Below are 18,467 nucleotides of genomic sequence, written 5' to 3'. Positions count from 1 at the left end.
TTTGGGGTCAATGCAAATGGTGTTTGGAAATTTGCTTTGTTTCTGAAAATACATGTGTGTGCGCCAAATTCATGCAAATGCATGTAGCTGGGTTGGAGAATGATATGGCAGGGATTGTGCCACCCCCCCCAACCCCCATGTGGAGCTTGGATGAGACAATGAGATGGCAGTGGTGGTGCTACACCCTCAACCCCCATGTGGATCTTGGATGGGAAAATGAGACAGCAGTGGTGGTGCCACCCCCCCCCCCCCCCAACCCCCATGTGGGTCTGTCAAGGTTTAACTTGTTTCCTCATATAATATGATAATCAACATAAAGTTGATTTTGTTTTACTTCTACCAGAATGTCTGATCTCATATCTGTTTAATGTACATGTGTTGGACAATATTTTGTGTGTGTGGTTTTTAAATATTTCATCAGTTAAGAAAGGATAATAGCTGCTGAGTGATTTAGTGGGGCTTTTTAACTACAGGTTAAAAATACTAGTAAATAAATAAATAAATAAATATAAACCAGCTGCTATACAGATCACTGAAGATTGAATTAGTCACCCTCCACTGTTTGTCATTAAATGTATCATCATAGCAACCCCAAACTAATCTGTATCCTCACAGGGTCACCCTCCACTGTTTGTACCCTGTACTTGTGTGATCATCAGTTAGCACCACCCCTCCACTGTTTGTACCCTGTACTTGTGTGATCATCAGTTAGCACCACCCCTCCACTGTTTGTACCCTGTACTTGTGTGATCATCAGTTAGCACCACGTTGGTCGATCTGCAGATTAGGACTGGCAACATTTGGAGGGATTACAAGATGGCTGCTTCAACAAAGATGTCTTAATGAATTAGTCATATAGTAAATAGTGATCTTTGGGAACAGTAGTCAAAACTGAGCATAATATTCAATACTTCTTTTTTAATAAAAGACAATGTTTGTTAATATTTTTTGCATTTATATCAAATATTGTGTGTGGGTGTGTGTCAAATTAAAGAAAAAAAGAAGAAATCTTTAAATAAATAGATCTTATAATGTGTGTGTGTGTGTGTGTGTGTGTGTGTGTGTGTGTGTTAAATTAATGAAAATAAAGTTTCTTTAAATAAACAGATCTCATAATATAAAACTTCAGTTTCATTAAACATTAATTATTTTATGGCTTTTGCATTTCATCAAATATTAGTATTTAACTTTCGTATTTTATTAATTATTATTGTTTAGCTTTTGTAATTGAATTGTTTAATCACAATAATAAATATTTATATCATTAAGCCATTTCAAAATAGTCTGAAGTAAACATATGGCACAAGGGGACTAATTGATATGCTGATTAGGACATGGATCTGACAATTACACAGCATCAGTGTGTTTAGGCCTCCTGCTCCGACATTGTAATTGAATTTCTGGGTGTGACCATGACCCGGTTTTCACTGACAGTATAATTAACGTTAATGAGTAAGGAGGTCTTAGTTTTCTACATGAACTGTCTTCATTTCTTTATTTTAAAAATATTTTCATGCTTATATCTAATTGAGGTTCAAGTACACTGTCCTGGACACACAACTCAGTTATCTGGGCTGTCTGTCCAGGACAGAGGGTTAGTTGTTATTGGTTAGTGAGAGAGAAGAGGGTGTAGTGGTCTTACACCTACCCATTGAGTCATTAAAACTTGCTCTGGGTGGGAGCCGGTACTGGGCTGCAAACCCTGTACCTACCAGCCTTATGTCCGAGGCCAGTGAACTGTCTGGAATCATAAATGTTTAACAGCTAGTTATTCTTTTATGCATATTAAGAAATTGTGTAGCATAAATACTATTTAAACTGGTTATTCCTTGTGATAATGCTCTATTTGTTTTCGGTTTAAACAATATTTATTGCTGTTCCAAAAATTATGGTCTGGGGATTGGCCAACAGGCATTAGCTTATATTATAAAACATAATAATTATAATGTTCTGAATTTACTAACAAAGAAGGAAGAAAGGGTAAAAAGGATGAATGCTGTATTTGTTTTTAACTATGTGCTCTATTTGTGAAGTATGAAAGAATTAATAATTACACAATATGATATATCCAGTATATATACCTGTACTACACGTGTATACTTGGATTTTGGTTTATAGAAAGATATCCCCATTAATCTATTTTTGCTGTGTTGTAAAACGTGACTTACAAATTATAGTTTATTTGCACATCTAAATCTTTGCTTGGAAAAATGGATGTTATGGATAGATGAATGGATGATGGATGGTGGATGTATAGATAGATGAATAAATGGCATGATGAATGAACAGATGTAAGGATGAATGAAATGGACAGATGGATTAGTGGATTGCTGGAGTAATGGATTGATTTACACTGAAGCATGATAATCTGAACCTATGAATGTGTTTTTCTGTTTCAGGACTGTACTGCAGGATTAATGGACTGATGTACTTCTAGGTATCTGAACCTATGAATGTTGATGTGTTTCTCTGTTTCAGGACTGTACTGCAGGCAGGACTGATGTAATCTAGGTATGGAACCTGATGTGTTTTTACATTTAGTATAATCTGAACATCTAGGTATCTGAACCTATGAATGTTGATGTGTTTCTCTGTTTCAGGACTGTACTGCAGGATTAATGGACTGATGTACATCTAGGTATCTGAACCTATGAATGTTGATGTGTTTTTCTGTTTCAGGACTGTACTGCAGGATTAATGGACTGATGTACATCTAGGTATCTGAACCTATGAATGTTGATGTGTTTTTCTGTTTCAGGACTGTACTGCAGTGCAGAAATCAAGGACTGTGCTTCGAATCCTTGTCAGAACAATGCCAAGTGTGTGGTCAGTGACACAGGAAACAGATGTAGATGTCCTGCAGGGTGAGTTGTACACAAAGAAGACATGTTTGTTAAGTAACACCATAGTACATTATCAATCTGTGACTGTTAAGCTTATATGACAAGGGGGAAATCTAGTGTTAAGAGAAAAATGTTTGTGTAATGACAGCCTTAGTGTTTAACTGGTTACTGTTTAATATGTATAAAAATTATAATAGCATATTATTCTTCCAGAAAATGAAAAAAACCTGATGCCAGTAAATATGGAACTATTTTAATATACCAATAGGAGATTTGTTTTGTATTGTCTTTTCATTAACTTAAACAATAAGTCATTTACATGTGCTGTTACCCTCTCTGTGGGATGATGCATATAAAAGATCCCTTGCTGCTAATCGAAAAGAGTAGCCCATGAATTGGCGACAGTGGGTTTCCTCTCTCAATATCTGTGTGGTCCTTGACCATATGTCTGATGCCATATAACTGTAAATAAAATGTGCTGAGTGCATTGTTAAATAAAACATTTCCTTCTTTCCTTCCTTCAATATACCAATAGAGATTTGTTTTATATTGTCTTTTCCATTTTAGTTCCTCCCAATGTCATTAATCATGTATTAAAATTAGGGAAAAAAGGGGTGGAATACTAAAAAAGAAAAAAGAAAAAGAAAGTATTTTCTGGCATTTAAAAAATATACATTTTTGTTTGATATCATACAGACTTGAAATGTTTCTTTTATTATGACAGCACATTGACAGCATTTTAATACTAATGAGTGCTGCAGCATCTGAAATCACCAAGTGATATTGTTGTACTTCAGTCTGTCATTATCTCACCCAAAACAACACCACCATGAAACAAGAAGTCCACAATTACTTGCTGAAGCTGGCACTGTGCAATTAACTGTGTTTGTCCAGCATTCATAACTTCTTGTAAAAACCCTTCAGCAAAGGGACATTACTCCATCCTTTTGTAATGCCCTCTTTCAGTTATGTTGACACTGTTACGATGCTTGGAGTCATGCTGTGCGATCCATGCCATCATCCCCAGTTTGTCGAATTTCCTTTTGTCTTTGAAATTCTTTGTGTCATGTTTGAAATAATGAATGCTAAGATAATTGGAAGCTGGTTATCCTGTGCAACATAATATGGTTTCGGAATTCAAAGGAAGACTTTTGAAGATCATATTTAACATTAATGTGCATTAGATGAGTCAAGTTAGGTGGAAGTTTTTAAATAGGAATACTGACAGTGATAATTTTGTTTAAATGAATGGAAGTTATCTAATTACATTTTACAGTTTTATAACTTGTCTGTAATGACCACTTCAAAATTCTTTGAACTTGTGCTGGTATTTGTTCCAAATTAGAGTCAAATTGGCTTACATGGTCACCCTTAATAAGCAGCCACTGGTCAGGCACAGATTCAAGGGGAGGGTGTTAGGTCATCATCATTGTCATCATCATCATCATCATCATCATCATCATCATCACCACCACCACCATTACCATCATTATCACCACCACTACCATCATCATCATTGTCATCATCATCATCATCATCATCATTATCACCACCACCACCATTACCATCATTATCACCACCACTACCATCATCATCATTATCATCATCATCATCATCACCATCACCAACACCATCATCATTATCAATATCACCACCACCATCATCTGATCATCATTATCACTACCATAACCACCATCATTATCATCACCATAATTAAGTTATCATTATTATCATCATTAATATTATTTAATATATTGTTAATACAGTTATTGTCGTTATTAATAACATGTATTGTTATATTGTTATCATTATTATCATTATTTTTCATCATGTCTACAGATTCACTGGTGCATTGTGTGAGACTGATGTTGACGAGTGTAGCCATGTTCCACCACCCTGTCTCAATGCTGTCAGATGTGTCAACACTGTCGGCAATTTTAGCTGTCAGTGCAGTGCAGGTACGTCGCAACACCCTGTCTCAATGCTGTCAGCTGTGTCAACACTGTCGGCAATTTTAGCTGTCAGTGCAGTGCAGGTACGTCGCAACACCCTGTCTCAGTGCTGTCAGATGTGTCAACACTGTTGGCAGTTTTAGCTGTCAATAGAGTGCAGGTACGTCGCAACACCCTGTCTCAATGCTGTCAGATGTGTCAACACTGTCGGCAATTTTAGCTGTCAGTGCAGTGCAGGTACGTCGCAACACCCTGTCTCAATGCTGTCAGATGTGTCAACACTGTCGGCAATTTTAGCTGTCAGTGCAGTGCAGGTACGTCGCAACACCCTGTCTCAATGCTGTCAGATGTGTCAACACTGTCGGCAATTTTAGCTGTCAGTGCAGTGCAGGTACGTCGCAACACCCTGTCTCAATGATGTCAGCTGTGTCAACACTGTCGGCAATTTTAGCTGTCAGTGCAGTGCAGGTACGTCGCAACACCCTGTCTCAGTGCTGTCAGATGTGTCAACACTGTTGGCAGTTTTAGCTGTCAGTAGAGTACAGGTACGTCGCAACACCCTGTCTCAATGACGTCAGATGTGTCAACACTGTCGGCAGTTTTAGCTGTCAGTAGAGTGCAGGTACGTCGCAACACCCTGTCTCAATGCTGTCAGATGTGTCAACACTGTCGGCAGTTTTAGCTGTCAGTAGAGTGCAGATACGTCACAACACCCTGTCTCAATGCTGTCAGATGTGTCAACACTGTCGGCAGTTTTAGCTGTCAGTAGAGTGCAGGTACGTCACAACACCCTGTCTCAATGACGTCAGATGTGTCAACACTGTCGGCAGTTTTAGCTGTCAGTAGAGTGCAGGTACGTCGCAACACCCTGTCTCAATGCTGTCAGATGTGTCAACACTGTGGCAGTTTTAGTTATCAGTAGAGTGCAGGTACGTCGCAACACCCTGTCTCAATGACGTCAGATGTGTCAACACTGTCGGCAGTTTTAGCTGTCAGTGCAGTGCAGGTACGTCGCAACACCATGTCTCAATGACGTCAGATGTGTCAACACTGTCGGCAGTTTTAGCTGTCAGTAGAGTACAGGTATGTCGCAACACCCTGTCTCAATGACGTCAGATGTGTCAACACTGTCGGCAGTTTTAGCTGTCAGTAGAGTGCAGGTACGTCGCAACACCCGGTATGTCGCAACACCCTGTCTCAATGACGTCAGATGTGTCAACACTGTCGGCAGTTTTAGCTGTCAGTAGAGTGCAGGTACGTCGCAACACCCTGTCTCAATGCTGTCAGATGTGTCAACACTGTCGGCAGTTTTAGCTGTCAGTAGAGTGCAGGTACGTCACAACACCCTGTCTCAATGACGTCAGATGTGTCAACACTGTCGGCAGTTTTAGTTATCAGTAGAGTGCAGGTACGTCACAACACCCTGTCTCAATGACGTCAGATGTGTCAACACTGTCGGCAGTTTTAGCTGTCAGTGCAGTGCAGGTACGTCACAACACCCTGTCTCAATGCTGTCAGATGTGTCAACACTGTCGGCAGTTTTAGCTGTCAGTGCAGTGCAGGTATGTCGCAACACCCTGTCTCAATGACGTCAGATATGTTAACACTGTCGGCAGTTTTAGCTGTCAGCTGTCAGATGTGTCAACACCTTGTCTCAGTGCTTTTAGATTTTAAACTTGTGATGATATTATATTTAGTATTGACAAGTTCAGTGCTTAAATCATCTAATACTGTGGTACCAATAAGTAACAAAATATGATAAATTTTCTCCCATTGTAAATACAGCTTTGAGAATAAAGTCTACTTTCAGCCTATTGATCATCTTGTATACGTATAATACCAGAATCAATTGGTGCAGATTATTGTGAATAATATAATTAATTTATTACATTATTAAAAGAAAAGTTTGTTTTGTTTAATGACATCACTAGAGCACATTGATTTTTTAATCATCGGCTATTGGATGTCAAACATTTGGTACTTTCAACACATAGTTTTAGAGAGGAAACCCGCTACATTTTTCCATTATTAGGAAGGGGTCTTTTATATGCACCATCCCACAGACAGTATAACACATACCAGTATATATCAGTCATGGTGCACTGGCAGGAATGATAAAGTGAGTGCTTTTCCACTAGGCTATGTTCTGCCCCCTTATCAAAAGAATGAATATATTTTACATTTAGGAATACTTCATATTGTAATACTGGAACAAATTGAACCTATAACTATTAAAATTATGCCATTACAAAACCACATAAACTAAGTAAGGCATACTGGTAAGTTAACACCTACTAGCCGTTTTGGCTGTAATTCCTTGATAGCAAAACATTGACAATAAAACTGGTTGTATTTCAGGTTACACAGGCAGGGACTGCGGCACGGAAATCAACGAATGTCTGAGTCAGCCATGTTTGTTCAATGGGACCTGTGTAGATCTTGTCGGTGGCTACCGCTGTCAGTGTCGGAAGGGCTACATGGGACAGCAGTGTCAGGCTGTTGTCAGAATCTGTCTGATGGACAACCCTTGTGCTTCTAATGGCATCTGTGTGGAAAGACCTGCGGGTATGTTTTCATCAGCCGATATACAGGCACACTTGAGCTAAGCAGGCAGGCTGTCCTAAGTAGGCCTATAGCTGACTTCGCTGTTTAAAGGGAGCTATCACTCTTGCTCCCCATCATTCCCCTGAGACTAGTTTAGCTCCCCTTACCATGTTAATTTATATGGTATCAGTATGGTAATATTTTAAATGGTAGACTATAATTAGGGGAGCAATTAATAATAATAATAATAATAATAATAATAATAGTAATAAATTCTTTATTTAGTGAGGGTAACACAGTTAGCAATAGCTAATCTTCCCTGAGGCCCTCGGGTACAAACAATACAGAATTACAATACATACATTTATGAACAAATAGAAAATACATATATGACATAAAACTTAATGTACAAATGATATTATTTTAACAAATATTTCTTGAGTCTATATTTAAAAAAACAGTATTTGGCGATAATCACTCACCTCAATTCTTTTTCAAGTCAAGGTCTGTTATAGGCAGTGTAAAATATATCCCGCAATTACTGCTTTTTTTACCATTGAATTACACATTACCTAAAACTTCTTCGTGAAGTATTACTTTGGGCAAATGCAGTGTGCTTCTTGTCATGCTGGTGTTTGTTAGATAGCTCCAACTGCATTTTATGCTAAGGAAAAACCTTATGTAGCACAGAAACTTGTATCAAAAAGTGTGTTTTTTTTAAATGAAAGAAATGGTAGAACTTTACTTTTGAGGAGCAATGCACCATATTATTTTTTCTTGATGGATTAATTAGATTATTTTTCCATTCCAGCCAATGTAGAAAAGTGTCTTTAAAAGACTCCTAGCTGAGAATAAATTTTATGAAATATGTCTTTTTCTTTCCAGGTGGTTATAAATGTTATTGTAAACCTGGTTTCCATGGCAGCCGATGTGAGTTTGCCATCAATGAGTGTGTTTCGAATCCATGTCGTAATGGTGGCAGCTGCTCCAATGGTGTCGACATGTACAACTGCTCTTGTCTTCCCGGTATGCAGTGTTTTACATCATTAAAACCTGGTGACTGTTAATGAATAAATGAACAACAGAAACTAACAAAATTTAACTTAGATGTATGTCTCATGCCAATATTACATGGAGAGCAAAATTTTTAATTTTCAATAATTGCTCTTGGCAGTATTTTAAATTTATCATACAAATTTTGTTTGCTGTTTCCTCTTTCCGGTAACATTTAAAAAAAGATTCAAGTTGCCTTATTTTGTTCTTTTAGACTGAAGATTTGCTACAAATGGGGGAAATAATATTAATATCGTACACCTAAAAAAAAGTGTGTTTCAGGGAACCTAACACAATACAAAAAATGGCCTACCTTTTTTTCTTTTCTTTTTTTTATCAACATGTAAGTGAAGAAAAGTACATAAGATCATTTTATTTAGATACATAGGGGTGAATGTAGTTTTTTTCTTAAATCCGACCTTCCCTGCCCTTTCTCTGAAGTATACAATGTTTTATTTTAGGCCTTACCACAAATTCAACTAATTTACAAGATGAAAGTCTTATCATACAATTCAAGAATTCATATCCATATAGGTTTTTCTGGTCCTAACTGTGAAGTTGATGTGAACGAATGCACCAGTAACCCGTGTCAAAACGGTGGGACGTGTTACGAGCACGCTGTGAATAAGTACCAGTGCATGTGTAAAGCTGGTTACACCGGTCCGGAGTGTCAGGACAGCATCAACCACTGTCTCAACGTTGTCTGTCCCATATACCAGGTCTGTGAGGACCTTCGTGATGGATACAGGTCAGTGGGAGTCTGCAATTTGCTTGTATTCTATATTCACTAGAGATATACCAAATATATGTCCCAGATACCAGGTCTGTGAAGACCTTCATAATGGATACAGGTCAGTGGGAGTCTGCAGTTTGCTTGTATTCTATATTCACTAGAGATATACCAAATATATGTCCCAGCTACCAGGTCTGTGAAGACCTTCATGATGGACACAGGTCAGTGGGAGTTTACATATTGTGCTTGTATTCTATATTCACTAGAGATATACCAAATATATGTCCCAGATACCAGGTCTGTGAAGACCTTCATAATGGATACAGGTCAGTGGGAGTCTGCAGTTTGCTTGTATTCTATATTCACTAGAGATATACCAAATATATGTCCCAGCTACCAGGTCTGTGAAGACCTTCATGATGGACACAGGTCAGTGGGAGTTTACATATTGTGCTTGTATTCTATATTCACTAGAGATATACCAAATATATGTCCCAGATACCAGGTCTGTGAAGACCTTCATAATGGATACAGGTCAGTGGGAGTCTGCAGTTTGCTTGTATTCTATATTCACTAGAGATTTACCAAATATATGTCCTAGCTACCAGGTCTGTGAAGACCTTTATGATGGATACAGGTCAGTGAGTCTGCAGATTTTGCTTGTATTATATATTTGCTAGGGATGTACCAAATACATGTCATGATAAACAATAAATCTTAAATCTGTAAAACATGTGATCAGTGAGGCTATACTTTTGGATGTTCAGTTCATCACTATTGATGATTACAATTACATATGTCATTCATCAAACACAATAAATTCAGTTACTTTTCTCAACATATGTTTTTCCAAATATCATTAGTGAGAATCCTCCACAATAATTAGAATGAATAAATTAATGAATGAATAAATGAACGAACGAATAAATAAACAAACAAACAAAAAATTGTTTAACAACACTCCAGTTGAAAAAATACATCAGCTATTGGGTGTCAGACAGTGGTAAATTTATCAATGAATTATAAATCGGCCTCGGTGGCATCGTGGCAGGCCATCGGTCTACTGGCTGGTAGGTACTGGGTTCAGATCCCTGTCGAGGCATGGGATTTTTAATCCAGATACCGACTCCAAACCCTGAGTGAGTGTTCCGCAAGGCTCAATGGGTAGGTGTAAACCACTTGCACCGACCAGTAATCCATAACTGGTTCAACAAAGGCCATGGTTTGTGCTATCCTGCCTGTGGGAAGCGCAAATAAAAGATCCCTTGCTGCCTGTTGTAAAAGAGTAGCCTATGTGGCGACAGCGGGTTTCCTCTAAAAAAACCTGTGTGGTCCTTAACCATATGTCTGACGCCATATAACCGTAAATAAAATGTGTTGAGTGCGTTGTTAAATAAAACACTTCTTTCAATGAATTATAAATATCAAAGGTAAGTTTATTATAATTTGTTTACCACATATAACAGTAGAGCGCTTAGCTGAGGTGTTTGCTTGCATTGTACAGTAGGTTTGAACCATTTTCTGGTTGTGGTTTTTCCCTTAGCAACCAGTACTCCAAAACTGGTATTATATCAAAGGCTTATGCTATCCTGTCTGTGGACAAGTGCATATTAAAGATCCCTTGCTGCTAATAGAAAAATGCAGAGGTTTTCCTCTTAAGATTTCGTGTCAAAATTACCAAATATTTAACATCCAATAGCTGATGATTAATGAATTGATGAGCTCTACTGGTGTTATTGAACAATAATTAAATTTCTGTTACATTCATTACAACGTAACGTCATCCCATTGGTCCAGACGTAGCAAAGGGAGTCTGTTCATTTTTCGATGAACGTAAAAATTACGTCATCATGGAACGTCATATCTGATAACATCATTTTATATGGGCAAGTTGTCTTATAGAGCATTATTGTTTATGGATAAAAAATAATTGAAAAATAAAATATGATGCTTTAGTGTTATTATTAGCCTGTATGATTCAAATTTAATTATAAGTATTGTCTGTTATTTCTTTTACGTTTATCTGGGTATGAACAAAACAACTCATGCACAAACTTATGTGAGAATGGCTTTACGATTCACACAGTTTGCAGCTGATTTTTTTTTTCATCCCCCGATGAGCATAAAAGAAATAACAGACAATTCTTAAAAACATATTTTTAACTTTTCTTTGTCTGTTCTTCACTTTCAGGTGTGCTTGTCGCCCTGGATGGACTGGACAGCTCTGCAAAGTCAGGATCGATAGTTGTCATAGCAACCCGTGTGTCAGCAATGCTTCCTGCATTAACAACGAAGTCGGCTACACGTGTAGATGTCCCTATCCTTACAGCGGCAACAGCTGTGACATCAACAATGATGTCTGCTACACAAAACCTTGCCTCCACGGCGGAACGTGTCGCCATGACAATACCGTTACCAGTGGATTTATGTGCCAGTGTGTTGATGGTTTCATTGGTGATCGTTGCCAAGGTGATATATATGAGTGCCAATCAAATCCCTGCAGGAATTCGGGAACGTGTGTTGAAAACACCAATGGTCAGCCTGGATTCCAATGCCAGTGTCCAGACAGGTTCGGGGGAGACTTCTGTGAAGTGGTCAAGCATGCTTGTTTATCCTCGCCATGTTTTAATGGCGGAACCTGTGTGTTAACTGCTGAAGGTAAATTTGGGACATATAATTTTTGGAGTTAACAATAATATTAGTACAGTGAAAACTCTGTAAACCGGAATTCCCCAAAACCAGACATTTTTCATGGTCCCTTTTTTAAAACTCAGTGCAAAAATTAACCTGTCTAAACTGGATACCTTTTAAAACCTGACATTTTACTTGGTCCCGAGGGTGTCTGGTTTAGAGGGTTTCACTGTATATAGAAATAGTGATATATATCACTGTTATATATTTTTTTATTAAGTTGTATACCTCCTTTTCTCTTTTATATTAAATGCATGTTAAACAATGCCATTAAGTGTGTTAAATTAAGATTTGAGTATGATAATATTTTCTTTAATTCGTTTTTTCAAGATGTCATAAGTTTTATGCATCAATGAAATTATTTTAAAAGTGTTTACGGTATTTTAAAATCATATTACTAAAAACAAGTCAACCAAATTTCTGTAAACATTAATTATATATTTACTTTTAACATTACTGTTAGTTAATTAGATGTATATTTATATATACATTGTAATGTATTTATGTGGAACATGCTGTGACATGATCAGCAGTGCAAATAAACATATTCATATTTGTATTCATTGAGAATAACTAATTAATGATGTAGGATACTGGCTTTATCCTGTAAAGGTAAGAATGGAAAATTCTGCAGGCTTGCTGAGAGGAATTTCTCATTCGGCCTAAACAGGATAAAGCTGATATCCTACGTCATTAACTAGTTAGTATCTTTAACCTGCAGACCATAAATGTACTGAGGTGTCTTTAACCAAATATTCACCTCTTTGAAAGAAAGAAAGAAATGTTTTATTTAACGATGCACTCAACACATTTTATTTACGGTTATATGGTGTTAAACATATAGTTAAGGACCACACAGATAATGAGAGAGGAAACCCACTGTCATCACTTCATGGGCTACTCTTTTCGATTAGCAGCAAGGGATATTTTATATGCACCATCCCACAGACAAGGAAGTACATACCACAGCCTTTGATGTACCAGTAGTGGTGCACTAGCTGGAATGAGAAATAGCCCAATGGGCTCACCTCTTTGAATTTTTACATTGATGTTGTTGATGACTTAAGTGTTTTGCATTTACCATAGTTTGACATCCAATAGCCGATATATTTATCATGCTGGTGTGATGTTAAACATCTATTCTATTATATTACATTAACCAAATATTCCTTTCCTCTCAGGTTACCGATGTGACTGCCCCCACACCTGGTCGGGTATGAGGTGTGATGTTGATGTGGACGAGTGTGAACATCGGCCGTGTAAGAACGGCGGTTACTGTGTGAACCGCGTGGGTCAGAGACATGAGTGTGTGTGTTCCCAGTACTGGACGGGACACAACTGTACACTGGACGTCCTGGAGTGTGACTCTCACCCCTGTCACAACAACGGATCCTGTACTGAAGTCATCGGTGCAGATCCACAGTGTCACTGCAGACAAGGTACCAGATCAATGGTTGGCTGTATCCCGTCCCACAGGGAACGTCTTTTTTTTCATACTATGGAATTTATTACAAGTCAGGGCTAGCTCTGGGTGATCAGAACATTTCGCCAAATTATCTAAAAAATGCAAAACCTATAGCCATTTTCTCCACCAAAATATAAATTATAACACAATATTTTTTCGCCAAATTAAAATAAAATTTGCCGTTTGTTGTCAAAATTTGCAATTGGCAAATTTGGCAAGTGGCAGAGCTAGCCTTGCAAGTTATTTATTTCTGAACCTATTGTTTTCTACATTGCACACACATATAGTAGTTTTTTGTTATTTCCAAAACACTCTCTTACTTTTCTTCTTATCAAGCCAAACTGAAATTATTTACAAAAAATATTTTTGTAGGATGATGGGATGGACTATATGGGTAGATAGTGGGGGGTGGGGTAGGTGGGAGGGAGGTATACTTAAAAGTTAACTCAGTAATGATTACTTTACACCTTTTGAAACAAATGGAAGGAAGGAAGAAAATAATGTTTTATTTAATAACACATTCGTTTTAATTACAATTATATGAGATGAGACTTATGTTATATTGACCACACAGGTAATGAGAAAGGAAACCCTCTGCTGCCATGCAGCAAGGAATCTTTTATATGCTACCACATACATGATAGTACTTACCATGGCCTTTATTACACCATTACACTGGCTGAACAAGAAATAGCCCAATGGGCCCACTGATGAGGATCAATCCTAGACCTAGGTGATAGCTTTACCACTGGGTTTCGTTCCACTCCTTTAAAACAAATAGTTGTTTCAGCATGTTTAACAATTACTATAATATACTGACCTCAAAAAGAAACTACATTGTGTATACCAAGGAAAATTTGTTTAATTGCCATTATAATTTGAATAATGGAAATAAAATGGTGATTACATATGTTTCTGCTTTTAAGAATGAAAATTTGTTCCTAATTTGCCAAAACAAAACACACTGTCATGCAACATATTAAATTTTTTCTTCAGTAGTCTCTTAGAGTATTGGTACAGTTTGTTTGGACATCAGTATATACCATATTTAAACATTATGTGCTATGAATATTTTACTGATAATAAATTTACCTCTTGCTATGTTTCTGAAGGCCTTACAGGTGCGTTCTGTGAAGTTAGACTACCTGGATGTGAAGTGAAGCCATGTAAGAATTCTGCTACCTGTGTACAGGATGGACCAACTTACACCTGTCAGTGTCTCCCTGGATACACAGGTAAGTGTACAATCTGGCAATTAGTGACATTAAGAGGTATATTCCTGGTAAAGGGATAAAAACTGAAACATACCTATTACAGTCTATATTATTATACTCAACAAAATAAATTAAGAGTCAGTAGATATTTTGGACGGAATTTTGTTCATATTATATTATTTCAACAAGTGTTGACCAGATATGATTTCTAAACGGTGCGTGAGTAAATTGCAACTCATGGTGTGCACAAAAATCGTGCACGGGGCAGTTATTTCGTGAATATCCCAACACGTGTTGCAAATTCGGCTGTTGTTAATTTAATTTTATGGTAATCCCATACGACCCACGTCCTTTTGCTTGCTGTTTTTTTCTCTGTTTAAATCGTTAAAATCGGAAGAATGCCACAACGTCGCCACCTTACAACCGAAGATGCTGCTAGAGCCGTTGGTTTATTGCAAGCTGGTTCATCCATGTCAGGTTGGGAATCGGTTTGGCGTTAGTCACAGTGTAATCGGTAGATTATGGGATAAGTTCCAAAACACTGGAACTGTCAAAAGACGACCACAAACTGGTCGTCCAAAGAAAACTACAGCTCCTCAGGACCAACAAATCACATTGATGGCAAAACGAAACCATCTGTCTTCGGCTACAGAACTCAAAGGACAATTCAGGAATGCCACTGGCATAAACATTTCTACGTTTAGAAACAGGCTGCATAAGTCTCATCTACACGCTCAGCGACCTGCTGTACACCCTCCATTACACCCACATCATCGTCAACATCGAGTCCAATTTTCCAGAAATTACATCGACATTCCTGTAGAAGATTTGCATACTATCCTTTTCACAGATGAATCCAGGTTTTGCTTGGACTTTCATGATGGCAGACGACGTGTTTGGCAACAGAGAAATGAAAGGTTCAAAGATTGTTGTGTGGTGGAACATGATCGTTTTGGAGGAGGCTCCATTATGGTCTGGGGAGGCATCAGTTTGGATGGGTCTACAGACCTATACGTCATTCCAAGTGGAAGTTTGACTGCTATAAGATACCGAAATGAGATCCTTGATCCAATTGTTCGACCGTATGCTGGTGCTATTGGAAATAGGTTCCTGTTAATGGATGATAATGCCAGACCTCATCGAGCAAGATTGGTGAATGACTATCTCAACAGGGAAACAATTCAATGTATGGATTAGCCAGCTTACTCACCTGACCTCAACCCAATAGAGCATGCTTGGGACATTCTTCAACAAAGAATTTCTAAGCGACCACAAGCTCCAAATACACTTCAAGAACTTGCAGACTCCTTGGAAGAAGAATAGCACCAAATTCCTCAAGCCGAGTTTTGAAATGTGGTACAAAGCTTCCCAAGGCGATGCCGAACAATAATTCAAGCACATGGAGGTCACACACGCTATTGACAGTAATTTACTGAATGGAAAAGTGTTATTGTTTGAAAAGTTGTTCTGTTTAAAATCATTGTAAATCACAATTTTTTTAACTTTTTTAATGTCAATTTGCCATACGACTAGCAGTCTCAACAGAGAATAAAAGCTCCAAGTCTGTATGCTTTTATATAAACAAAAACAGATAAAGTTTGTATCATATTACAATAACAAATTCCAAAATATCTACTGGCCCTTAATTTATTTTGTTCTTCTATGTAAGTTTTGTTTGGATATGGGTGGGGTTTTAAGCAAGTTTTTTTGTGATGTAAATATACATTATTGCATTTTGAGAGATGGCAAATACAGTTGAATAGATATATACACGAAATATACATGTGTAGTTTGTGGCAACTATAATATAGTGTTAGCATAACTGGCCGCAAGAACTTTTTGGTTTTTGAGTGGGTGGATGTTTGAACAGCAAAAGTATATATACAAGCTCCATAAATTGGAATTGGTGGGCTTAATACTTTTGTAGCTTGTGTCAAATACAAAGTTATTTCTATATTGAATGATGAATAAATGTAATATTTGGATTTTGACACATTTAAATTCCCCCCCACTATTGGTCTGATTGGGGAGGAACTAGTAACAACTTTTCAAGAGGAATATGGTTTTCCTGTTCCAGTTAATACCCAGCAACTGGCATGTATGTTCCTGTTTGTGGAAAAGAAAGAAAAGAAGAAATATTTTATTTACTGATGCCGTCAACATATTTTAATTATGGTTATGGTATCTTTTCAATTAGCAGCTATGGATTTGTTTATGTGTAGAATCCCACAGACATGCAAGTACATAACATGTTCTTATTATGTCAGTCTTGGTTTCACTGGCTAGAACAGGAAATAGCCCAATGGACCCACCAACAGGGATAAATTCAAGACCAACCACGCATCAGATGAGCACTTTACCACTGGGCTATGTCCCACCCCTATTTGTAGAAAAGTGCATATAATAATTATATAATTATAGAAGATCCTTTGTGGCATTGAGGTTTCTGCCATCAAATTTACTATGTTAGAAACCACACGGCAAGATGCTTTTAACCAGTAATATAATATTCTTTCTGTAATATCAAGGGTGGGATGTAGCCCAGTGTACTACAACTGATATATCATATGCCATGGTATATGCAATCCTGTCTGTGGGATGGTGCATATAAAAGATCCCTTCCTACTAATGGAAAAATGTAGCAGGTTTCCTGTCTAAGACTATATATCAGAATTACCAAATGTTTGACATCCAATAGCCAAGATTAATAACTTAATGTGTTCTAGTGGAGTCATTAAACAAAACAAACTAACTTTTTCTTTACTATGTTTCCAGGTGAGCACTGTGAAGACAATATTGATGAGTGTGAGCTGCGGCCATGTATGAATTCAGGGACGTGCATCGACAGAGTCCACGACTACTTCTGTTTGTGTCCTCAAGGATTCACGGGCAAGAACTGCTCGGAGGACATTAACAACTGTGATCCTAGCCCCTGTCAGAATGGTGCCACATGTCTCGACCATTTTGGTCCAAGTTTTCAGTGTAAATGTACTCCTGGTTATACAGGTAAGTTTGATACTGAGATTAATAGAACAATAGTGTAATGGGTTTTGTGTAATTAACATATTGTTTGCAATGATGAAGTTGGTCATAATGATATCACGATGACAGTGATAGAAATAAGCAGAAAGATTTACTAGTCCACTGGACAAGTATATCTAGAAATCTACTTGTCCACCAATATTTTCATTTGTCCAAATAAATAGTTTGTTTTATTCAAGTACAAGGACAATGTTTTTGACTGCTCAAAATGAAAATGCATTGGACATTTTAACTTGTCCACTGGACAACTGCTGAGGTACATTTTGCTTGTCCGAGCAGATTTGCACTTGTCAGAACAAACGGACAAGTGCTTATTTCGAACACAGGATGATGGTCATGATGATGTCTTGATGACATAATGATAATGGTATGATAATGATAATGCTATTGATGATGATTATGATGATGATGATGATGACAATGATGAAGAATTGTTGTTTTTAAGAGATGATTTACATGACAATTGTAACAATAGTTTTACCCACCTTACACTGACAAGTAACTGCTTTTTCTTATATTTCTTATAAACTTTAAGTTAAGTTATTGCAGTCCATAAAATTTAATCTTGTCCATAATGAATTAAGATGTATTAGATGACTTTTGATTACAAAAATCCCAATTGGCTACATTGTACATGGCTTGATATATCTCTCCACAGATATAAAATATGCAGCATGTGAGTTTGATAGTCAGTTATTTGTTTATTTATTTCAGGTGACTTTTGCACGACTCAGATAGATGTATGTGCTTATAAACCATGCATGAACAATGCAACGTGTGTTGATTTGGGAGATCGATTTCGATGTGACTGTCTCCCAGGATTTGAAGGTAACATCCCATGCATACTCCTAATTTTAGTTTTGTGTTGTTCAAGCTATCTAAATGAACACAATAAAAATGACATTTGTTGGTTTGTCATTATCTTCAATA

The 18,467-nt window shown here is 37.3% G+C and overlaps 1 protein-coding gene across 2 annotated transcripts in view; it reads left to right on the top strand.

Moving 5' to 3' along the window:
* LOC121384157 (protein crumbs homolog 1-like) overlaps positions 1 to 18,467 on the top strand; it is a 56,015-nt gene that overhangs the window by 13,655 nt on the left and 23,893 nt on the right. For both annotated transcript variants that reach the window (XR_005959353.1, XM_041514413.1), the window contains exons 2-11: positions 2,759 to 2,864; positions 4,683 to 4,801; positions 7,154 to 7,360; positions 8,225 to 8,365; positions 8,927 to 9,140; positions 11,317 to 11,783; positions 12,998 to 13,255; positions 14,394 to 14,516; positions 17,271 to 17,501; positions 18,252 to 18,365. Coding sequence is in view for 1 of the 2 variants with exons in the window: in XM_041514413.1 (XP_041370347.1) it covers positions 2,759 to 2,864; positions 4,683 to 4,801; positions 7,154 to 7,360; positions 8,225 to 8,365; positions 8,927 to 9,140; positions 11,317 to 11,783; positions 12,998 to 13,255; positions 14,394 to 14,516; positions 17,271 to 17,501; positions 18,252 to 18,365 (1,980 nt within the window). In the remaining variant the exon portion in view is untranslated. The remainder of the gene's footprint in view (positions 1 to 2,758; positions 2,865 to 4,682; positions 4,802 to 7,153; positions 7,361 to 8,224; positions 8,366 to 8,926; positions 9,141 to 11,316; positions 11,784 to 12,997; positions 13,256 to 14,393; positions 14,517 to 17,270; positions 17,502 to 18,251; positions 18,366 to 18,467) is intronic.

The sequence above is a fragment of the Gigantopelta aegis genome, chromosome 10 (genome assembly GCF_016097555.1).
Source record: "Gigantopelta aegis isolate Gae_Host chromosome 10, Gae_host_genome, whole genome shotgun sequence".
Lineage (NCBI taxonomy): Eukaryota > Metazoa > Mollusca > Gastropoda > Neomphalida > Peltospiridae > Gigantopelta > Gigantopelta aegis.
Note: the sequence above shows the minus strand (reverse complement) of the source record. Positions and strands in the feature narration are given on the sequence as shown.